The sequence below is a fragment of the Oryzias melastigma genome, linkage group LG17 (genome assembly GCF_002922805.2).
Source record: "Oryzias melastigma strain HK-1 linkage group LG17, ASM292280v2, whole genome shotgun sequence".
In the NCBI taxonomy this organism is placed as follows: domain Eukaryota; kingdom Metazoa; phylum Chordata; class Actinopteri; order Beloniformes; family Adrianichthyidae; genus Oryzias; species Oryzias melastigma.
Window position 1 is genome coordinate 31,878,340 of NC_050528.1, and position 24,741 is coordinate 31,903,080.

The following is a 24,741-nucleotide window of genomic DNA, read 5'->3' on the forward strand; positions in this document are numbered from 1 at the left end:
GTGCGGAGAAACCCCAAGTATGAATGGGAAGAACAGGCAAACTCCAGAAAGGTCCTGGTGGGTTTGGAACCAGGGCCTTTTTGCTGTAAGGAGAGTGATAGCCATTACAGCACTGTACAGACCTACCTTCAAAGGCACTTTGGAGAAATGATTGCAGGCCCAGAACACTTAAAGTTATTATTGTACGCACTGCTGAAGTTTTGTGCATTATGTAGTTTCTTCTAGATCACACTTGTCAAACTCAATAGAATTACCCGGAGGGCCGGATCCGGCCCTCCGGGTAATTCTATCCAGCCCTCCAGATCATTTCATTTTATTGTTAGTAATGGCCCGATGTTATCTTGTGGTTATTTCTGACTTGTAGAATTTTGACAAAATATATTGAGAATTATTTAAGGTTTAAGTTTATTTATTCTGGAATAAAATTCCTGTCTGTTTTTATTCATAGTTATGTTAAAAAGTTACATTTTTAAAGTTTTACAAATGTAGTTTTTGAGTGCTCAATAAATGTTTATCCCGTGACATGAGGTGTGTTTTGGATTTTGGCGCCTGTGAGATTGAGTTTGATAGCCCTGCTATAGAGCAAACATTAAAAGATCACACATACTATTGTTGCAGTCATTCTAAGCACATTCAGGGCCCACTCATGCTTTTTAGTTTGTCTCATAGTTGAACTTAAAATGAGCTCTTAAAGTATATGTTTCCCAGACAGTGGTGACCCATTACTGACATTTAGGAGTTAAGACCGTAAAAGGAAACTTTTTTTAAGTACGTAATGACAAAAGAGGGAGCGGAGCAGCGCAACAGGCCTTGTGTGACAAAACATTGTTAGACTAAAACAAAAGGGAAACAACACCAAGAAAAGAGAATGAAGATACTGAAGGGAATGAAAGTAGCATCAAACTCCAGCTGGGATTAATAAATGATAAATAAAACTCCCTGTGATCTTAGAATCATCAGACCAACTTCCCCCACCCAAACAAAACAAAACCTGCTTTAACATAGACAGGGTCTCAACAGCAAACAGGACTTTTTTATGAATGAAGTTATTCATCGCCATGCCAGAGGAAGGGTGCGAGGGAAAATGAGTTTGAGGAAATCTTTGTCTACTGCTAGGTTAGGTTGTTTTCTGCTTGTGCTGTGTGGGCTGGAATTGCACTGACAGTGGTAGTGAGGATTACTTGGGTTATGAAGGATGTCTAAACTTGAGTTCTGACAACTGATCTCATGACTCTCAAAATCAGGTTGCGGGCCGAACAGGATAAACATTTATTGAACACTCAAAAACTACATTTTTAAAACTTTAAACTGTAATTTTTTAACATAATTATGAACTAGATATATAGCATTACTTGTGATAATGCTAGTGTGAATGCTGTAAACTGAATTTGGCTGCTGAAGATGCTAGTGCTGATAGATGAAGATGCTGAAGCTGATTGCTGAAAACACTGAAGCTGAAAGCCAGCTAAAATATTAGCTAACTGCAAAATTAGTCTAAAAAACTAAAACAAAACAAAAAAAAAAAAAAACAAAGTTAACCAAAACAGCTAGCATGCAGTTGAAATATTAGCTTAACTCCAAAACAGCCAAAAACAATCTTAGTAAATGACAAAATAGTCCAAAACACTAGCAGAATGCCAATTTTTAAAACTTTAAAACAGTAACTTTTTAACATAATTATGAATAATAAAGGGCCGGATAGAATTACCCGGAGTGCCGGACCCGGCCCCCGGGCCTTGACTTTGACACATGTGAGTTAATAGAATGGTACTGTTCCTCAGCAATGATGACTCGTTTCATCAAGACTCCCTTTTACCTCAACAGGACAAACAGTCCTCCACAGGACAGCTTTTATTGTGTCCATTCAAACAGATGCAGTTCTATGCATCTGGACTTGAGTCTATCTGGGCTGCACAAAGAAAATATTTGAATCGTTGATGAAATAACTTTCCTCATCTGAAACAATTCAAGTTTCAGTTTAGCAGGTGAATGTGACAAGAATCTGTTTCCACATTTTGGTAGAAAGCGAGCGTCATTACCCGAGCAGTGTTTGTAGAGTCTACGTGATAAACTATCAGCTTATTGCTTATCATTAGGAATTTTGTTTATTTCTTCTCACCAAAAAATAAAACTTTTCACATTTTAGCCCAGATTACTTACTGTTTTAAAGAAGATATTACAACTTTCCTAGCCAGTGTAGGCATCCTCAACCGGAGGACAGCTTTCTGTCGGTTTGGAAAAACACGTCATTACATATCCTGTTTATTTATTCAGGGTTTTCAGCAAAAGCAGACTTCCGCTGCACAATTAATCAGCAGAGAAATCTTTCCTATAACTTGAGCAAAATATGCTTGTCCTTCATCTTCTACAGGCAGTACTCGGTGTGGTTACCCAAAGCATGCAGTGAGAGTGACTTTTACAGAGTTACTCATCTGAAGCTCACACTTTTGATTCCTGTTTACAGTAACATCATTCAGGTTAGTCAACACCAGCTTCATCCTTTTTGCCTGGTGTGCTTTGCAGGGAGCTTTTTCATATGTGTGCTTTCTTTAAACTCTTCACTGTCCCAGCTTAAAGTGACAAGCCATTTTACTCTGTGACACTGGGGCTGCTTATGAGATACAGGACAAAACTGTAACTCATTGTTTCCTATTGCTCTCCCAATCAAAAACTTTGCTTGAAAGTGATAAACAGAATAAAACGTGGCAAAATAGGTTTTATTTATCATGTAGAAAATGGTGCAAAAGTACAGATAATAAAATTTTTAGTTTCAAAGAAAGGTAATCTGCAAAGTCCCACAAAAACTGTAGAACAAGCTGTTGCGATCTCCTAGTTCAGAACAATGCATCTCAACAGGGTCAATACAGATTAGTCTTCTGCATCATCTGAAGAAACTCCTGCTCACTGACTTCACCGTCGCCGTCTTGATCTGCCTCAGCGATCATTTCCTAAAACAACAAACATGATATGGTGTTAAAAAGAAGCTGACTGAATTAAGCCAAAAATCATCCAAACGAATCAGCAGTAACAAGAACATTAGCTGCGTTTCCATTAACTCTGAAATATCACAAATTGTAATTTTGATAATAAATTCTCCTAATGGAAACAACACAATTTCAAAAAAAACTCAAATTTTTCAAAAAAAGTTTTTGTGATTAGAGAAGGTGGGTTTTGGGGCGTATCAAAATATATATTTTTTGCAGAACTGCAATGTAAACACTTTTTTGAAATAATTCTTAGAATGAAGTGTCTGTCCGGAGCACAGCACAGCTCAATTATACGTTTTTTTAAATTTTTTTACAAATTTTTTTACTTGTCCTGTCCAACAGCTGAGCAAACAGATGCGGGCTGAGAGCTTCTAGTGTTGGACAGATCTTACTGTCATAACAGGAGTTTATTGAGTATAAACCCCAGTTGTATTTCATGCTAAACTTTAATTTTATTGATTATATATATATATTGTTTTTTGTTTTAGCGGATGGAAAAGAAGAGGGGGGTGTTAGAGAAGAAGATAACAACAGAGGGAGGCAACATCATAAAACAAACAGGTTTAAATAGTAAACTAGAATGGGCGGGGGCTGTCACACTCTGTAGTTACACACACACTTGTTGGTCAAAATAGTCTCCACATCTAAACTAGTCATAATGTACTCAATGCAACTGTAACAGCAGCTCACACACTCCATCATACAAACCCATTCAGATAAAGCCTTTCATTCTGTCACACAAATGGTTAGTGCTAAGGTGAGCTGACATCTGTGCTCAGGTGAGTGTTTATGTTTCACTGAGGTGGATGGTGATGGAATGTATTCAGGGGGAGAGCGCCCGGCCATCCCCACGCCAAGACCCGCCGCCAGGGCAGCAGTGGAGAGAGACCGCCCGCCGGGCAATCCCGCCAAAAACCCAGACCAGAGGCCCTCCACACCCAAGAGCGGAAAGGCATAGGAACAGAGTGTGCAGGCCCCAGCCCAGCCAGAAGAGCAGCTCCCACAACACGCCAGGAGGGCCATCGCGGGGCCCTGCCCCGGAGAGCCGCCCAACCCCAGAAGAGCAGCCCACCACCACCAAGCAGCGCCGAGGATCCCCCCGCCCCACCCCAGGTACGAGCCAGGGCCCCCCAAGGGTGACCCACCCCCATGCTCCAGACAACCGCCCGCCCCCGCCGCGAGAGGTTCAGGGGAGAGAAAGGCAGGGGCCGCTCATCCCCGCCGAGGAGAGAGGCACCCAAGAGAAACGGAGGCCCCGAGGAGTGATGTAGACAAGGCCCGACAGGGCACACCCACTGATGCGCAACCGTGCACCCCATACCACCTACATCCAGGCCAGGGATGCCACACGGCGCCCCTGCCCGCCCCCATCCAGACGCTAGACCAGACCCCCCAACCAGCGGAGTCCCCCCCACGCCCTAGCCAGAAGCTTTGATCTGTGCTGCTACTCAGGTCTGCATCCCATTTAGTTATTGGAATTGAAATGATATTATCTAGGTTGCAAAAGAGTTTGTAAAGAAAATCTTATTAATTGAAAATTTAATCAAAGAAGTCATTATTTCTGGTCATTATAAATTGTTTCATACAGAATTGTGCAGCTTCTCCAATAAATCACCAACCAAGATTTCATCTTTGCTTCATTTGCAACCGCAATTTTGCAGCCTGAATAAGAAGCAGAAGTCTCCGTTGACGATGAGCCCGAGTGCCGTGACAAACTTAAATGGATGTTGCCATGTTTTCAAACAGAAAAAATGGTCCAGCTTCTTACTTTTTGAATGGTTAATTTTTTTTAAATATCGCTGAAGAGGCTTCTCACGTGCATCTGAGAAAATCAATGGATTACCTGTGCCGTGGCCCTGCGACGGACTGGCGACCTGTCCGGGGTGTACCCCGCCTTCGCCCATCAGTGGCCGGGATAGGCTCCGGCACCCCCGCAACCCCGAACGGGATGAAGCGGTCAAGAAAATGGATGGATGGATGGATGGATACCTGTGCCGCACGCTGCAGTGCCGTGACATCACCCAAATGCTCCCTTTCAGTGAATCAAATTAAAAAATACTTGTTCTCATCCATCGCTGTGTTTTTAATGGCTTGTCTTGTAAGTTGGTTTGTGTTTTATCGCATAATTATGATTTCATGGAAATTGTGTCATTGCGAAACTGTGTTTTCAATCAAAATTCCTAGAATTTCAATGAAGTTTTGTGCAAATGTGTAATGGAAAAGCAACTAATGAGGACCTGGGACTGAGGGGTTGTGGCAAATAGATTCTACATTTAAAACTGGATCTTGTAACAAAAAAAATGAAACACTGTGAACTCTCAGTTGTTGCTTGGGGTGGTCAGTTTGGATGAAATTTCCTTTTGGAGGTCTGATGGTGATGAAAAGCAGTAACTTAACACATTTCACCAAGCACAACTTCCTATGATTGATAAAATGTTTTTATATATGTCGTTAATCAGTCCCCTGTCTCCCCCTCTGGTCATCAGCGGGATTCATCATATGAGTACTAGCACTTCCTGGGCACCTCCCAGAAGCCCCACAGCTGTCTTAGATCTGCAATCACTCCTGCATTTATTCAGAGCACTGAGCTCTGGTCAGTGTGAAGTCTTGTTTTTGCCTCTCTGGCTGCATCACTGAGCGTTTTCATCTTGACAATCCTCTCAGTAATTTAACCAGTAATCTATGTAATTACATGAATGACTGTTTTTAGTAATCCACCACATACATACACACACATACACACACACACAAATATCACTGCACACAAAAGAGAAACACTGTAGCTGCCTGGAATATGTTAAAATAAGTATTTATTTAATTTAAATTCTCAAGAATCAAATAATATTCACTGAAAAGTTATTCTTAGCGTAATAAAGATTCTTCAACGCCAGGACTCGAACTCCATCCTTCGCAATGGAAGATAGCTGCTCAGACCATCATACTAAGATTTGGTTTTGCACCTTCTGCATGGTAGATGTTTTAACAGGCATCTCCAGTGTTTAAGGTTAACGATTTCCGTTGTTAAGGGTTTAAAAAGAGGAAAAGAAAACTCAATAGTATTAATAGAAAGTAACTGGAAAAACAGTATCGCTCAAATAAAAATGAATTGGGAAACGTCAGTCAATCGACTCGTGTCCTCCAAATCCTCTACCGACGTAAATAACATTTCCTCTGGATTAATCAGCCTCCTCTCTACATGATCCTCTATGAATGAACATGTCATTCTGGTTTCTGAGTGGTGAAAACGTGACGTCTCTGATGTGAATGTTCTCTAAATGTTAATGAGGAACTCATATTTGAACATCTTTCACTTTAAAAAGGGGCGGAGACCGCAGAGAACTAAGTTTCCTGAAGGAAACCTGCTACCGACCAGGTTACGTTCACAGACTCAGTTACCATAGTGATTGATTCTGAGTTCAGATTAACCCGCTTCTTGAAACGGGCTTGGTTTCGCCCACTTTCACAGGTTTAAGTTATCTCTCTTTCTGAAACCACAAACTCAGAGTTTTACTGAATTTGAAGTTCATGAACTCACAGTTTCAGCAAAACCCACTTCTTGAAACGGGACCCTGGTTCATCTGATTGTTTGCCCCTGGACCCGCCCCTCGTCTGGACCCTGACCACTCTGGTTGTTCTCTGATGTAGTGATGGGCAGATGAAGCTTCATGAAGCATTGCAGCCTTTCATCTAATTGGTTCATGAAACTTCATGTGCTCTAGGAGGACATCTAGTGCACACAAAAAAATCCCTTGAATTTGAGGTGTGGTATTTTGAAAAAAAAAGAAACCCTTTGAATAAACATGTCAGCAAAATAAAGTTTACAAAGCATGTACTTTGCCATATACTTTATTTGTGTTTACTTATATTTTAAGTTTTCATTCATTCATTCATTTTCTTGACCGCTTCTTCCCTTTCGGGGTCCCGGGGGTGCCGTAGCCTAACCCGGCTACTGATGGGCGAAGGCGGGGTTTACCCTGGACAGGTCTCCAGTCTGTCGCAGGGCCTCATTCACACACACATTCACACCTAGGGGCAATTTAGAGTCACCAATTAACCTATGTAGCATGTTTTTGGACGGTGGGAGGAAGCCGGAGTCCCCGGTGAAAACCCACACATGCACGGGGAGAACACGCAAACTCCACACAGAAAGGTCCCAGCCGGGATTTGAACCGGGGCCTTCTCGCTGTGAGGCAGGAGTGCTAACCACTGCTCCACCGTGCAGCCTATTTTAAGCTATTTTAAGTTTTGATATATAAATTAAAAAAAAGAAATTATTTATTTTCTCAACCTCAAAGGGAAATTAGGAAATGATGAAAATTATTATTTAAATTGAGGTGAGAATAGGGATGGAATTAGATATAATTGGTGCCGGCGTAGGTACCATATGTGCTCGGCCTGCAAGATAGGCTCGGGGGCTTGTGACTTGATGATGTGTATGTGCACCTATTGTGCATATTTTATGACTCCATCTGTGCATCTGTTAAAACTACAGGCATGAAGCCCAATGAGGCAAATTGAATTTGTGATATTGGGCTATATAAATAAAATTGAATTGAATTGAATTGAATATGATTGTGATTGGTCCAGACCATTAGACCACCATCACGAGATATAGGAAATGACACACATGCGCCATAATGATGCTTGGAGTCTTCCCGAGTAAAGAACTGAGGAGGCCCGATCAAGTACGCAAAGAATCACAAACGGGGCGCAATATTTGCAATCAACTGCAAAAATCTTGACAACAAAATAATCCGATCCATGGAAATCATCACAGGATAGCAATTATATTTTATTGGAGAAAAATCATTCTGGGAAGCGTGAAGTTTATGCTAAAGTGGGTGAGAGCAGCCATTAGTGAAGGAGCTGTCAATCCAAAATAATAAATAATAGTCCGAGGAGATCTCAACACTAAGCCATTTGTCTAAGTGGCGTTACTGTAGTGTAATGTCATCTCACATCACAAACCCTCTGAGTCGATCTTGCAGGGTGAGCACATGTGGTACCTCCACCGGTACTTTAAAGCTGTGAGGTTGTGTGTGGGTTGGGGGGTTCTTTCTATAAACTAATTTGCTTGTTTTACAATATTTTTCTTGATGTACAGAACTTTTTTTGTTACCAGGTATGAAAAGTGCGATGTACATGAATATTGATGATTGATTAGAGAGGTTTAGGTCTCAAAAGGGAGGAACAGGTGCTTCAAAGGTAAAAAATAATTATTAAAAAAACAAATAAATGCCATGTTTTTACAAAAAACACAAGTGTGACAAAGCAGTGTCTCAGGGTGAAGGAGAGCACATACATGTGTTTAAGATGCTTTACTCTGACAGGAACTGCAGTTCTGCATCTCCATCTTCACACCGGCAGAAGTAAACAGATTTCACCGTTCACTTTGATTTGTTTCAACCATTTGGAATGAAGCCTCATGGCGCCAACCATTCCTATATGAGCCCGTCCACTGGAAAGGTTAAATGATTGGCTAGATAGCAAAACTGAATAGCAAACAAGTAATTGACTTTTCCAAAATAAAGCACCAAAATCTGCGTTTTTATACAGTACCAGTACTGACTTCCACCAAGTTCTAGCCGTATGAGGGAAGTTTGAGTTTGGACAATGATGCTATTTTTATAACATTGAGATCAGGCTGGGCCAGTGTGTTTAAGGGACAGGTATTTATTTATAATAATAATAATATTAGTTCCAGTAAATGTCCACACTCTGTCCACACCATCTCCAAGTTCTCACATCAAACATCCGATTTATGAATGGATGAACCACTTCGGGGAAGCTCCTCCTCCACTACTCAACACACCCCTAGAAGTCTCGATATAGAACGTCACATCACTACTCTGATGCCCTCATGCTCGTGTTTGACCCCTGCCTGACCCTGATTTAGCGAGTGGACTTTTAGCTTTGCTTCACTCCTGTTTTCCTGTCTGTGCCAAATAAACCTACTGCACTTTAATCCACACAGCAAATGCCAAAGTGTTATTTTTTCAGAGTTTAGGTATACAGAGTCATTTTTTCAACATCACAGAGTACATTAAAAACTATTCTTCTTCACCTTCTGGCTTATCCCATTTTGGGGTCCCCACAGCGTAACAGCACCCACTGTTTCGCATCAGTGATTTGTCAGAGTTTTTACGCCGGATGCCCTTCCTGATACAACCCTGTACTTGAGGGGCACAGGGACCCAGTTAGGCAGCAGTGTCAAGGGTCTTGCCTTAGGGCCCAATCTGGATGGAGATCAGTGGACACCCCGGGAATTGAATCCAGGGCTCCTGCATGCAAACTCTATATTTAGCCCACTGACCAAAAACTCCTCCTTTAAGATAATTCCTCCTCCATTTCTCTTCCCATCTCCACCATGATAGAACAACTTGATCCCTGCTCCTAAACTTCTAGCCTTGCTACCTTTGCTACAAACCTGCCTTCCTCCTCTCCTTCTGCAACCAACAGTTGTCCAGTTTCCACCGGCACCCTGTCGGTGAACAGCACCGATGGCGATCGTTGTTAACCCTGGCCTCGACCGATCCGGTATGGATATCATAGGTCTGAATCGCATATTTGATTTGGCAAGATTTTACATCGGATGCCCTTCCTGACACAACCCTCTGTATTTATCCGGGTTTGGGACCAGGAAAATGAGACCCTGGCTTGGGCCCCCTCGTGGCTACACAATATATAAATATAGTCTTATCTTAATGATGGTTTAAAAGGAAGTCCATAAAAGAATTGACAAACAAATCTCCATATTACCTGCAGCTCTTCATCTGTGAGTGTTTCACCCAACTCTTTGGCAACTCTCTTGAGATTTTTGAATGAAATTTTTCCAGTACCATCATCATCAAACAGCCTGAACGCTTTAATGATCTCCTCCCTTGGGTCTTTTTCTTTCTATGAACAAAACAGACAACAGTAAGATCAATACAAGACAAATAAAAAGCTTTCTGTGACCACTAGGAGTGGGCGATATGGCAAACAAAAGAAAATCACGATTTTTTTTTTTAATTTTATTTCGCGATTTCAATTTTATCACGATTTCTTTAAAATAAATTCAAATTGACAAAAATTTAATTATAATGATTTTAGTTAAAAGAAGTAAACACATTTTAAACAAATATTTATATTTATTCAAATTAAATAGTTATCTATTAAGATTTATCTGTAAATAGTGTTATAATTGCACATTCTACTGCTAAAGATAATGAATTGCTGTCAAATGAACAGCTTCTAAATACCTGTGAGTTTTAATTTTGCCTTTGTGCTAAAATCCATAAAACAGAGCTTATAAATGATTGTCACCCAAGACCAGAAATGAGGGAGACTGATGAAGTTTATACCATGAATGACTGATGAAGTTTAGCAAAGTCCTTTCCCTGTTAAAACATCTCAAAGTGCTAAATAATAATAATAATATTGATAAAAACACATTTTACCACATTTTCCAATGAGACTAAAACTTTTATTATTTTTGGATTACCAACATGCTAAATAAATCTCAATTCCTTCAGAATTTACCTTCAAATAGACGATTTCATTGTACTTTGAGAAAAAGGCTCCAGCTAGCATCTTTAATTGATACAAAAAGCATTTTTTAAACTTGGATGGATGCACATACCATATATCTGCCTTTAGTGGGCCCGGCCATCGCTACACCGGTTCACAAAACAAATACACTCGGATTCTGCACAACTGTGTCTGATGGGGGTGGGGGTCTTATTGGAGCCCTGCGTCTAAAGTAACAAACACCTATTTGAGCTGGAATTTCTAGAAGACAGGACACAAGTGGAAGATATACGGTATTCTGCATCTAAAATTAAAGTTTTTTGCTGATCACCACTAGCTCTGTGGAGAAATTAAGTGTTGTGTTAGACTGGGGCCAGAGCTGTCAGAGCAGACTCTTCCTGGAGGGGGCGGTTGAAATTAGAGATGTCCCGATCAGGTTTTTTTGGGCCCGATCCGATTCCGAGTCATTTGATTTTGTCTATCTGCCGATACCGAGTCCCGATCCGATACTTTAAGACATTTAAAACATGAATAAATTAAACAAACAGATTAGTGTTGTCCCTCATTTATATTTCAATAACCTTCTTTTATCACTAAAAACTTAAATAAAACACTTCAGTGAAGTAGCTTGAATAAACAAGTAAAAATACAGCAAATATAAACTAGGAAAAAAAAACAATTTTCTTGTTATATAAGTGATAATTAGTCATGTGATAAAGTTTAGTGACTTTAGCTTTAATATCTTTAGAACTATTGAACATTTTTGACCAAATGTGATTCCTGTCCTCATTTAAAAGTATTAAAAATAAATTATGATTTTGTTTTAGCATAAAATTTGATGAGTGTTCATGAATAGCTGATATCATTATTAGTTTTAATTTATTAGTTTTATTTATTTAGTTATTTTCAAGATTATGTGCTTATTTTGTAAGTTCTTAAGACATCACATTTTTGGTTTTATTACCACAGTAGTTAATTTTTTTAGCTGTTATTTCTGTCAGATAAATAAAACAGGCATATCAAAGGACAGCTCGGGTCCTAAGGAGTTAAATCACGGCGCTAGCATGTAGCAGTTAGCAGCTGCTGTGTAGCCATCTGTTTGCAGCATGAAGAGCTTCACACTAAAAAGAAACAAAACTCTGTCTTTTTCTGTTGAAATACCTTTCGAGGTTGTTGTTTGAGTTCTGACAAACCAATAGAGACACTTGCTGTCAGTTTAAAGTGTTTTTAAAAGAGTTATTGGTCCCGGAAGTTAGCTTTTTAGCTAGCTTTGTTTACGTTAGCCTTATGCTTGAGCTGCTGCCGCTTTCTGGTAATGACATTTTGTGATATTTTCATGACATGCAGACTTATAGCGGCGCATTTATCTGGAATGATAGGATGAAATATAAAGATATGATCATAATGAGAATAAATGAAATATCCGATCCTGATCAGACAAAGGAGTCCAATTCTGATCGAGTCCTCAAACACGTGATCGGCCTCGATTTCCGATCACGTGATCGGATCTGGACATCCCTAGTTGAAATCGTGCTGACATTAGCACGTTTCCACCCGCTTGTTTTCATGGGTATGGTAGGGGCTGCTGGAGACAGTGGAGGTTTTTAGAAGATTTCTCCTAAATGCATGAACAAATCAAAATACCGCTTTGATTTTCTTTATAGAGAGGAATGAACAGTAAAATGGATTTAAAACCTCAAAAAGTAGAATTTTCATGGTAGTGCCCCTTTATACATCTGCAGAAAAACACAACTTGTTGCTTTGATTTGATTTCACTTGTTCTGCGGTTATTGTCATTAAAACCATGTTTACATTTCATTATATTAAGGTCTTAGAACACCAAGTGTATATTAATGTTATATCTAGTTTGGCAGTCCAAATTTAAGTTCTACCATTGTTCTCATGGTGGAGGATATTTATAAAAATGTAAGATTAAAACTGTGTTTGAGTATCTCTTTATTCAAATTATGATAGATCAGCTGCAGATAAAACGCAGGAACTGACATGGGCAGGTCAAAGGGTTAGGCCACCAAATGGTTCCTGAGCAGGTTGTGTCTGCAGCTCAGGGGATGGATCATCTGTGGAGGACACATTTCAAACGCCTGAGGCAACTAATGAGACTTTAACTTTGGCTATGTGCCACCAACACTTAAAAATATGTGGCCAATGCAGCAATGTGCATCCATTTCCAATAGCCTCCTCCCAACAAGAATTACACACATACCATTTTCTGGGATATTATTCTGAGAAACTCTTTGAAGTCCAGAGTTGAAGAGTTGTCTTTGACGATGTTTGCAGTCATCTTTTTCAGTTCTTCCTTCTTTGGTTCAAAGCCGAGCGCTCTTATGGCAGCCTGTGGTCAAATGCATTCAAGAAAAGGTTTCTGTAATGTGCGTGTTTCATTGAACTTTAGAAAATGTTTGAGCCTTTTAACCGAAGCTGACCTTCAAGTCCTTAACATCGATGGTTCCATTTCCATCGGTATCAAACAAATCAAAAGCCTCTTTGATTTCCTGCTGTTCGTCTTCTGTTAATTCATCTTTGGAATTTGGCTTTTTCCTCGGAGCGGAGGAAGAAGAGGATTTTCGGTAACTTGTAGCCTAAAAATGCACATTTAAGGAATCAATCGGATGATCTTTAATACACTGAGCTGCTTCAAGTTTGTTTTCACACGGTTCACGGTGGTTCCAGTCCCCGCTAGCAAAAGCACAACAACTGCACGAAAACTTCCAAACAAGACTAAACTTTAGGCTAAAACAAGCGACTTTTTTTAAACAAAGTATCACACAATCATCCTTAACAAAGTAAGGGAAATGCATTTGCAGATTAAATCTAAGGGTTTTACCATTTGAAAAGGGATATCCAACCAAAAAAACCACGTCAATCTTTTGCAGTTGCAAACAGCTGACAAGCTACTCTGTGTAACAATGAAAATAACCAATAGAAATCAAATAAATTCATCACGTGGTTACATTTACCAATGAAAATTTGAGATGGGCGGGATCTGAAGCCTGTCGCCAATCGATATCTGTTCTGTTTCTGTCGCATAGCAACCGGGATACCACGCATGCGCGTCACTACTCGGCTTTAGCCTCGACGCGGTAGCAGGAGCTGCTGGGGAAATCCTTCTGGTAAAATTCAGCCGAAGGTATTGTAGTTTCTGTGCACATTCTAATCTGTCTGTCTTCGTTTCGTCCTCGTCTGAAGAAGCGGGTAATTCCACCTCAGCGCTGCAGCTCAGTTCAGTGTTTCCCTTATCGTCTGTTCCGGTCATTCGTTTCATGGCCATTATACTATTTTCGAAGTTATTTTACATATATATATATATATATATATATATAAATGTACGTTTAATGAGATGACATTAAGCTTTATAGCACCGCAGAGTTGTTACATTTTCATGAACTCTAAATTACTGTCACATTTTGATTTAATAACTCGCAGTTCTTACGCATCAAGATTGGCATTAAAACACGCCCCTCCCCCCTTTTTTTCGTCTTGTACAATAATTATTTTTTGTGTCTTGTACGTTAATCATTGCTCGTGTACACCGACTCCTCTGACGTCACTCTCCCAGGTACGGGCCTCGGCAGGCACACATCTCAGTTACAAGTTTTTAAAACTTCCTTTAACAACTGATTACGATGAACACTTACAACATAGCTGTCTACAATTTCCAGGCCACATTTCTTTTTCAGTTATCTAATAAGATGCACATTCTAGTAATCTCTCACATAAATCAATATATATATATTCCACACAACCAACCTTTGCACTTAGCTAACAAAAATACTCTAGATAACTGAAAATTCTTCTCTTGATTTTACTCTCTAAATCCAGCAGGTAATCTTACAGCTCTGCCTGATCTCGTTTTATATGGGAATGAACCTTGAACTTGGTTATCACTCTGACTGTCCTGAACGGCAGTGGCCTGTTCACTTCCACTGGTTTGTTCTGTGTGTGTCTCAACATTGTAGTCATTAATTTCTCCAGTAGTATCCTGTCCACCTGCTTGTGGAAACATTCTCCTTAAATGTTTCCTGTTTCTTCTTTAAAGTCTCCCAATCTGGTGTTCGAACCACAAGCGAACGTGGTTGTTCGTGTCTTAGCAGGACCGCACTGCTGGCTGCCACGTTGCTCCTCTTTACATCCTGATGTTCTCTCCTTAATGTAAGTCTGGTAGTGTGTTTGTTAGTCTGTCAAAATAAAGTTTCTGCTTCTCCTGTCTCCTTCTCAGTTGTCTTTTCGCCTGAGCTGATCCTTTTGGAATGAGCAGTGAGGTGGACGTTGGTATCTTTCCTTTAAGTCTTCGTGTCCCACGAGCAGCTGCGCTGGTGACAGTCCTACTCCCTCTAGTGGCGTGTTGTGATACTCCAGGAGGGACACATGGATCTCCTTTTTTATTTTCTGAATTTTTTAGTAGGTTTTTGATGGTCTGTATTGTTCTTTCTGTTTGACCATTAGGCTGGGCATGCGTGGGGCTGGATGTGGCATGTCTGAATTCCCAGATCTCTGCAAAGTCCTTGAACTCAGCACAGTCATACTGAGGTCCATAATCCGAGATCACCACATCAGGTATCCAGTGTCTGGCAAACATCGATTTCATGGTGACTATGACACTGTGACTGGTGGTATCTTTAAGTTTCATTATTTCTGGAAACTTAGAGAAGTAGTCCACGCACAAAACAAAGTCCACTCAAAAAGATCTGTGCCTACTTTCTCCCGCGGCCTGTCTGGTACTGGATGTGGAAGAAGAGGCTCTCTTGAATTACTGTTTTTGTGCTCATTGCAGACTGCACACCTTGACACAATCTCTTCGATGTGTTTTGACATATTTGGCCAATATAAAATGTCTCTGGCTCTTTCTTTGCATTTGACCATCCCCAAATGTGATTCGTGAATTTTTTCCAGCATTTCTCGTCTCAGCTGTTGTGGCACTATGAGCTTTGCTCCCTTGAACATCAGTCCTTCTGTGTATGAAATTTCTTCTTTGAATGTCCAGTAGGGCTGAATGTCTTTATGAACAGCGTGTCTTTTATTTGGCCATCCTCTTGAACTCTGTCTTTCAGACGTTGTAGCTCAGGATCTTGTGCTGTGGCTTCCTTGAACTTGTTCAGTTTTTCTTCTGACATGGGGAGTTGAGGTGTTTACCTCCAGCTCTTTTTTCCAACAAGTCCTCTGTATTCTCCTTTAAGAATGCACGACTCAGTGTGTCAGCAATATGTAGTTCCTTGCCTGGTTTATGAGTCACTTTTAGGTTGTATCTTTGCAATCTCTGGAGCATCCTCTGTAATCTCATCGGGGCTTGATGCAGTGATTTTTTTGAAAATGCTCTCCAGGGGCTTGTGATCACTTTCAACTTGAATGTCTTTCCCATACACATACTGATGGAATTTCTCACAACCATACACTATGGCCAGTAGCTCTTTTTCTATCTGAGCATATCTTTGCTGACAGTCTGTTAATGCTCTTGACCCGAAGGCTACAAGTGTCCATCTTGCATTAACACTGCTCCAATGCCTTGTGAACTTGCATCAACCCACAGTGTCACTGGTTTTTTAACATCAAAAAATCTCAGAGTTGGAGCATCGGTGACAAGCTTTTTGAGTTGATCAAAACTCTTTTCTTGAGCGTCCTCCCAGTGCCACTCTATGTCCCCTTCAAGCAGCTTTCTTAGTGGTCCACTGATGTTTGACAGGTGTGCTATGAACTTGGCAAGATGCTGAATCATACCAAGAAACCTTTTCAGCTCTTGTTTACCCTGTGGTGAAGGTAGCTGTGTCACTGCTCTTACTTTTTCATCATCTGGTTTCAGACCTGTGTCTGTGAATGTATGTCCAATGTATTTGATCTCTTTTGTTCTGATGAAACATTTGCTTCTGTTCAGTTTTAGGTTGTTTTTTCTCACTCTGTCCAGCAACTTTCTCAGTCTGCGATCGTGTTCTTCCTTTGAGTCTCCCCAAACCAGTTGGTCGTCAGTTATGTTTTCAACACCATCCAGGTCTTCTATCATCTGTGTGATGGCTCTCTGAAAAACTTCAGGTGCTGATGATATGCCAAATGCCGCAAGAACCAATAGGTGTGTTAAATGTGCAGAACCTTGAGCTTTATTCATCAAGTTTGATTTGCGAAAACTGTTGGTTGACATCCAGGACAGAGAAATATTTGACATTCGGCATACGAGACAACTTCTTCCACAGTGAGCAATGGGTAGTGTTCTCGTTTTATTGCTTGATTCAAATCTTTTGGATCCATGCAAATGTGTATTTTCTTGGGTGTAACTACAGTAACTAGTAACTACTGTTAACTAGGGGTGTAACGGATCACGGATGATCCATGGTCCGTACGGATCAGAAGCCACGGTTCGGGACACGGTTCGAACACGTGTGTACCGCGGACCACTCTAACCCCCACCCCCAGCGAGCGCACACACCTCGGGCTCTCATAATTTTAATTAATTGTCCGTTCACATCAATGAAATTCTGTCAAATTCCTGTAAATCCTCTTTGTTTTGACCAGCGCTGAAGTAACAGCTTCGCGGTTATCTTAAAAGTCTGTTCCTGAATCTCCCGCTGCGTGTGGGCGGAGCTTTCAGCGTTTTTCCTGCATAGAGAATTTGGTGTCGGCCGCCACTAGCTCCTGGAAAAGGGGGGGTGTGGCTGATTCTAGGAGTTCAGACTGAGAGAGAGTCCACGGAGACCCGAATGATGACAAAATGATACAACAGAAAAATAATTTAAGTAAACCAATAACCAATATATATTCGCAAATATTTTGATTTTAATGTCAAGGTAACAATACTTAAAGGCCTTGTGCAGTGGCAATTTTTTTTTTTTAATTTAGAAAGTCAATGGAACTTGGAAAACGAATCTGAAAAAAGTATTCACTTAAAATGATCCAGGGCGATTTTATTGATCATTTTATGGTCGTGCACAGCTTTAAATTTGGGCGATAGGTGGTGATGGGCGGGGGCTGCGCGTGACGTCACTTCAGGGATCCCAGAGTGTAAACAACAATGGCGGACGGTTTGAGAAGCGACGTAGACCACGATTTAGCCGATATTTCTTTGGATGAAGGTGATGAGCCTTCATCAAACACAGGAATTTTAACGACACAGGGTTCGGAGGGTGTACAGCCCTACCAGTTTGAACCGGAGGTTTCCTCATCTGAGGATACAGGGGCTTCGGATGACGATGGTGAAAGCTCATACAGCGATGACGCCGAGAAGACGATCAAACTTGACTATTTAGAGGAAGTAAAAGTGTAACAGGGTTTCCGTAGGTGAACCTGCGGAAGGATCATTACCGGAAAAGGAAAGGCGCCGCCGCGGAGCGTCCTTTGTCGTCCTCCACCAGGGCCGAGGCGGACGGAGTGATGAAACTCATAAAGTGAAAGTGGTGTCAGGAAATAACAAGGAACAATTTTAGAAAGCTCTGAAAGTTGTTGACACAAACCTTTTTACATGACTGTGATTAGTGTTTGATGAAGAGAAATCACTGAAAAAAATGTCTAATGAACCTTTTCTTCTTTTTTTAGGCAGGCCGTCATGCTAAAAAGTGTCACTGCTAACCAGCAGCAATACGTCGGACTACAAGAACTTTCTGCATTGGCAAGGACATTACAACCCTTTATTGGCCCCCAAAAAAAGTACAGGTTTATCCAGAATGTCAGAAGCGGAGAGTCGGCTCTTACATGCTCGTGTTTTTGCGCCATTCAGAACCTGGAACCCACATGTGCTCTTGGTCAGCTGGTTTGTGAGACGCTTCAGGAACATGAGAAAATCTACCACACAGGCTCAGGATGCTTGATGTTTCTTGCAGGAGCTTGGAGCAGTGCTGCCCTGCTTGGTTTATGTCAAGGAATTTCGGTAACACAGATCATCTCAATTATGAATGAGGGGATAGAAATATGCCTGGATGCTGTAAGGAAATCTGCGTTATTATTTAATGGTCTTGATGTAAGATTATCAAGGAGATCCACTGCAGCAGTTCACGGGCTAGAACTTTCACTGTCAGAAGAAGCCTTTTGTGTAGCCTCAAACTTGCCGTTTAATTTCCAAGCCCCACCAGCTAAGGTTTACCAACAGGCTCAAAATATAAGAGGGCAAAGACAGATAAAGCTCAGCAGGTATTTTTGTGAGAATAAATCTGAAATGGTTTCAGAGTTTGAAACCTGTAGTTTTGCACACATTGCTGAAGGACTGAGCCACAGCTGTGATAACCTCATGAAATTAGCAGTGGAAGTTATGCAAGTACAATCCAGAAGTAATCAGGATATTACCACTGTAACCTTTGACATTAGTAAAGTGACGACGTGTGTGCTTTTTGGTTTACCAGAGGACTGTTCCTGTGCTGTTCCAGGCTGCATTGTCCTTTTATCTGATGAACAGGTATCAGTTTTCCACCACTTAAAAACAAAACGCCTGAAGGTTGCTCTTATTGATGGAGACTTATCCCATAGCTATCACCACATGGGCTTCAAAAGGCCAGCAGGTATGCAGCATGTCAGGGACCAGCCAAGCGTGTCTGAGTCCAGTACAGAGGACAAGTGGGTGAAAAAAGTTGTGAAGCTCTTCTTGGACCTAGGAGTTAATCTGATTCTTTTAACTGGTGTTGCCTGCAAGCCCATGGATCAGAACTGCTGTAGAAATCAAATTCTTGTCGTGGAGAAATTGAACTCCTCTGTTTTAAGAACCTTTGCCCAATCAACTGGATCAGCTCTAGTAACCTATCCCTCACAGCTGAGAGATCACTGCGTTGGCACTGGGGTACAGCTTGCTCTGTGGAGGGACCTCAGCTGCTACGACAGGAAGCTAGTACCTGTAAATATTTCCACAGAAGAGAACACTGGACTGGTCACAGCAATCCTTACAAGTTCTGTCCAGTGCAAGTCACAGCTTCAACAGGACCGATTTTGGGCCTGTGCCTACCGTTTACACCACGCTCTGAAGGACAGAGCCCTTCTGCCTGGTGCTGGAAGGACGGAAATGTTTTGCATTCATCTCCTGCAAAAGCAAGCACAAAATTGCAGAGAGAAGAGCACTAACTCTGTTCCCCCATCTGCAGCAGGGACAGCAGTCGCACTCCACACAAGTGTCATGTTGGAACTCATGGCAGATGGTTTAATGGATTACATAACCACAGTAATGATAAATTCTGGGAAGATGTCAAAAGTCGAGGCCAGGACCATTGTGACCAGACAGCTGCAGACTTTTGATGTACATCAAGGCAATGCAACAAAGTTCCCACAGCTTGTGCTGGGAAACGAGAATGAGGCCTTTGTGTTTCCTTCAAGAAAACAAACTGAATGTGCCCCTGCAGTAGAAGTCTACGACAATCTTTGCGTGAAGCAGGAAGCTTGGAGAAGAGCTTTAGATCTTGTTTTTCTGGTTTTACAAACTGATGAAGAAGTTGTCTCAGGTTTGGACCAAAAGATGGAAAAAGATACAATGATGCTATAATTTTCCAGGATCATTGCTGTTGACTGAACTGCATCTCCTGATCTTTTTTTTTTTTACTTTAATATCAAATATAAATTTTGTCTTAAAATTTGTTATTTACATATTATAAAATACTACTTTTTTCATTGTGACTTTTTACAATTGATCTGGTTTTGCTCTGTTGTAAACTCTGTAGTTAGACCACATGGGGGAGACAAAGGCCACATTTCTTGCCATCTTCTGTAGTATATGGGGAGACTACCACTGATTGGTTGATATTAGAGCTGTCAGGACAATGCGATTAATCGCGATTAAAAATTTTAATCGCCTGAGTTAACTCGCGATTAATCGCAAATTAATATGTGGCCTTTTTTTAAGGAACAAATGTGGAATTTAACAGTTTAACAATTTAACACTTTAACAGTTCTACATTACTTATGAAAACGAGAATGGCAAAATGTATAGTTTACATCAGAAATACTTTATTTTGTAACATTATATTGAGATAAACTTTCTTAACAATAAAAGGCTGTAACATAAAATGCCTAACAAAAGCCCAAGTGCAAGTGAAGGGCATTTTAAATTCAAAACTTCAATCAACGTTCAGTAAAATAAAATTAAAAACATCAAAAAGAAAATTTCCATAACACTTTCATGTTCATTTTTTGTCAGGACCAAATCTTTTCCTCCTCTGCTGAACTACAGTAATAAATGAAATAGAGATTTATCATTTCCAATGAACTTTTGTTTTTTAAAACATTAAAGACTGAGAAAAGCGGGATACACTGTGGATAGTTTGACAGTCTGTTACTGCCGCCGCGTTCTCTGGCTGCAGCTCGATGCAGCGACGTGTCCAGCGGAGCTCACGCCATGAATATGCCGGCAGACAGAGAGCTATGCTGGGGTTGGATCACGCTTAAACCTCCAGAACATTTAAAACGTCCCCGGTGCGTTTGCTGTTCCGAACGTCGGGGGTCCGCAGCTCTTGGGACGCGGCGCTGGACGTGAGCCGGTACCACCAGACGTGGTACTGGACGCGAACCGGAGCCGGGTTAGGGTGCAGGAGCTCTCCAGGTCCTAGCGCCGAGCCGGTTTTAGCTCGGTGGTTGAAGACCCGCCCGTGATCTAGTGAAAACAGCCGGTGAGTTAAAGGGCGGGACGCCCGCGCGCGATATGGAAAGCACGTATGAGAAAATCCGCGATTAATGCGTCAAAAAAATTGTCGGCGTCACGTACATGTCAGATTAACACGTTTTTAACACGACAAATCTGACAGCCCTAGTTGATATACATATATTTCTTAATCATATCTGCTCCTTAAAACAAATACAGTTTGGAATTCACTTCTCTCACAGGACTTGGACCAGGAGTGGAAAATTGATGGCCTTTGGTCTGTATAAGGTCAGACAGAAAGTGAGAAATAAAAAATTTTATGTTGTGTTTGGTTTGAATCAAATTTGTTACCACGCCTAAAAGAGTCATCTTAGTCCAATTAAATTGTTTACATTTGCTCTTACAGAAGCCAATTCAGACTTTTCTAAGTTGTATCTTTATTTGTATGATTATTGCAATGGTAAAGAAATTGGGCTGAAACCCTGTTTCCCACTTTTGCTTCACAGCTTGTTCATCCTGCATCAGAGTTATAATGATGAATACCATTTAGCTGCATGGTGATATTGTCAGGTGGGGGCATTTTTAGAGCTGTTCTTAGTAACTTTTGGTTTACAAGACTGGGATTTTCTACTGAAAAGAAGACCCATCCACTGTTCTAAGATTCAATAAATTGTGAGAAAATCAATGTAACAATATGTGGTTGTAAATCAGCTGACATGAAGAGGATGACAGAAATTTTTACTGATGTGTTAAAAACCTACTTCAATGAAAATCCTGTTTTTGGTGTTTTTGAAATGTTCTTGTAGCATTTTTCTCACAATTAAGGACATGCATAAAATAATCTAAGGTTAAAACTGTGTTTCTGAGTATTTCTTTATTCAAATGGGATTTAGAGTGGATGGAAACCCATGGTTTGAAAAAACTCAGGTTTTTGTCACAGCATCGGGTTTGTGGCGCAGCAACTGCATGGGCGGGCCAAAGTCTTCCTTTTCTACTACAATTCTGAAACATTCACTTGCAGTCAAATAGGACCATCGATGTATTTATTTTCCTCTGCTTGCTTTTACCTTTGGTAACTTTTACCAGATGCTCCAACTAGTAGGAATCTATAGTAATAAATGCAACTTTGTGCGTGTTTGCTGTTGGTCCTACAGTTCAATAAGATCAGTTCTTGGATCAATGCATGCAAGACATCTGACTGATTCTGTCTTTAAAGTCTTTGAACAGGGAAACTCTAGGCCACATTGCAACTGCCCTTGTAGCACCTGATCGGCTGGGGAAACCTGACCCAGGTAAACAGCAGGGGACAGAGTATGATGTCTGGAAAGAAGGCAGAACAGTGGCCCTTGAGGCCATGAGTTGTTCATCCAGTAAACCCATTTGACCATGATGCCTGTTCTATATGAAAATTATACCCATCATTGTCCTTTTCTCTACAAGTAGAGTGTTAAATGCCTTTTTCTGCCCTGAACTCCTTCTATAATCCTTGAGTCCACACTTGTAACCATCCTGCCTGTTTTCTTTTCAAAACCAATCGTAGCTTGACTGTTCCATTCGGTAAGCATGAGAGAGAGAGCGTGTTCACAAGTATGAGTGCTGCTGCTCCTACAGCGCATGCGAAATGAGGCCCAAAGGGGAAAGCATTTCACATAGACGTGAACCAGCTGCACTGCTTCAAACACTGAAAAAGCCGAAGACGTGGCAAAATCCTCTTAAATGTGCTCAGAGCCCACTGGCAGCTGCCATCTTTACCAGCAGCTGACCATCAGAAGTACCGATCTATGTCATTTAAAGTCTTAAAGTGTTTGCTGCCCTAAAAGAGGGAGCTGCTCAAGCAAAGTGACCTCTGGGTGTAAGTGGAAGCATTGTGTGAAGATTTGTGGGCCAGAGGAGGAGGAGTAGAAAGTGGGAGGCCTCAGTTGAGGCCCTGTGCTTCCCCGGAAGAAAATAAAAGATTTGCCAGGATTTGAGAGAACAGGAGGAGATGGCTACGGGAGAAATAACACTTGGCTCCCCACCCGAAGACAGCGGAAGCGATAGCTTTCCTCCAGGGAACTTCAAGGATCCTAAGAGGCTGTACTGTAAAAACGGAGGCTTCTTCTTGAGAATCAGACCTGATGGAGGAGTAGATGGAGTTCGGGAAAAAAAAGATCCCCACAGTAAGTAGCTTATGCCCGCTTCTTCTTAAGATAACAGTACACTTTTTATATTATGTTTGAGGCAACATAGACATAAGAGAAAAGCTAAAAGGGGGGGGGACATGACACAGAAAGAATGGAAGAAGTATCTTAAGTTTTCTAGTTTACTGATAATTATGCTCAGTCCACCTTTAAAAAAAACATGACAAAGACTCCGAAGTGCTGGGTTAATGTTTTTTTGTGCAGGCAGTAAGAGGGCAGCTCACTTTCACAAGCATAACCGTCAGTTAGAACCATTGACTCTAAAAAAAATATTTCTTATACAGTCAATGGTTAAAACTTACATTGATGAACAGATGAGCCAATGGATTGGCACAATATTGTAGAGAAGTCGTGTTTTTTTAAACTAATAAATTGTGTATAAACCTTTTTTTTTTAATCAAAAATCTATTTTTGTCAGAGACTGTACCTTGATTCTATGTTCAATGTAGGGTCCTACGAAAGCACTATCTGGTTGCCTTTGAGTTGTAAAGTTCTGAGTAAACTTGAGTAATTTTGCACTTAACATAGTCATGGTAATTCTTTGATCTTTACATTTGCCTTAAACAATTGTCTCATTAGGAATCAGCTATGTCTCAAGGTAATGTTTTGTACAGTTGAATATGGTATTTATGTTTTACAGAAAATAGTTAATGGGTGTACCTTTACTATCAGTAGCGTTTTAGGCACGGCCAATACGGGCAGCTGCTTGGGGCGCCAACCCGAAGGCGGCGGCAGCTTAGTGCTGCGAGAAAAAAAAAGGTTTCTGCTTTACAGTCTATGGTTATATCTCAGCATTTTGAACGGCCTAAAACCAGTGAATTGGCGCCCCCTGCAGGTGCCTTTGCTGAGAATACGCCAACAGGTGTGAAGAGAGAGGGAGGGGTGGAGGGACAGTTCGACTAGAGGATGTTCATTTACTTTTTCAAAACATGGATGTTTTATTTTAAAATCATATTTTTTATATAAAGTTGTTTGTAAAGTATATTTTTAGTTAGTATCATTGTAGTTACTGATAACTGTTATGCTGCACAGAATTGTGCTAAATGTCTTATGTCCTGTTTTCAATTGTAATTGTAGTCAAACATGACCGTTGAGACAGACAAAATTCAGTTGTGACTCTGTGGTGAGTGTGTGGGGGTGGGGGGGTGTGCACCTGGAGAGGGTCTCGCCCGGGGCGTAATTCAATGTAGAACCGCCACTGTCAGTTCAACTGTGCTAAGAGTGACCCAGTAGTATACTACTTCTCCTTGAATGAGATATGCGCTGAACTGATCAGGTTGCATCCTGATGGATTAATACCCAGAGTCCTAAGGGAATGTGCTCCTAAGCTGGGTGAGCCTGTGCAGACTCTATTTAACCAGAGCCTCCTTACAGGTCAGGTTTCTGTCAGGTGGAAAACCACATGTCTTCCGGTTCCCAAAGTAGTAGTAATAGTAGTAGTAGTATGTTTTTTATTTCATTTTCAAAGCACACAAAAGGAGTTTTACAATAATCTTGTTTTTTTTTTTAAAAA

At 40.9% G+C, this 24,741-nt stretch overlaps 3 protein-coding genes across 5 annotated transcripts in view; 2 read left to right on the forward strand and 1 right to left on the reverse strand.

Annotated features, from left to right (window-relative positions):
* Positions 1-2,698: 2,698 nt before the first annotated feature.
* Positions 2,699-13,484, reverse strand: LOC112151659 (caltractin). Its single transcript, XM_024280694.1, has 5 exons — positions 13,342-13,484; positions 12,941-13,096; positions 12,721-12,849; positions 9,747-9,884; positions 2,699-2,948 (listed from the first exon to the last, which is right to left on the reverse strand). The coding sequence occupies exons 1-5, from the start codon at positions 13,342-13,344 to the stop codon at positions 2,859-2,861; spliced, it is 516 nt and encodes a 171-aa protein (XP_024136462.1). The 5' UTR covers positions 13,345-13,484; the 3' UTR covers positions 2,699-2,858.
* Positions 13,485-13,548: 64 nt separating this feature from the next.
* On the forward strand, positions 13,549-20,084 carry bbs12 (Bardet-Biedl syndrome 12). 3 transcript variants are annotated; one of them, XM_024280670.2, is made up of 3 exons: positions 13,578-13,644; positions 14,734-16,575; positions 18,033-20,084. In XM_024280670.2, exons 2-3 carry the CDS (start codon positions 16,550-16,552, stop codon positions 19,954-19,956), a joined length of 1,950 nt encoding a protein of 649 aa, XP_024136438.1. In that variant the 5' UTR covers positions 13,578-13,644; positions 14,734-16,549; the 3' UTR covers positions 19,957-20,084. The 3 variants fall into 3 exon arrangements, with proteins under 3 accessions (XP_024136445.1, XP_024136438.1, XP_024136421.1); XM_024280653.2 differs by having other exon boundaries at positions 14,734-15,071; XM_024280677.2 differs by lacking the exon at positions 14,734-16,575 and having other exon boundaries at positions 13,549-13,644.
* A 2,654-nt stretch (positions 20,085-22,738) lies between these two features.
* The window catches only part of fgf2 (fibroblast growth factor 2), a 40,867-nt gene continuing 38,864 nt past the window's right edge, over positions 22,739-24,741 (forward strand). The window contains exon 1 of the mRNA XM_024279997.2: positions 22,739-23,207. Within this exon, the coding sequence (XP_024135765.1) occupies positions 23,033-23,207 (175 nt within the window). The 5' untranslated portion in view covers positions 22,739-23,032. The remainder of the gene's footprint in view (positions 23,208-24,741) is intronic.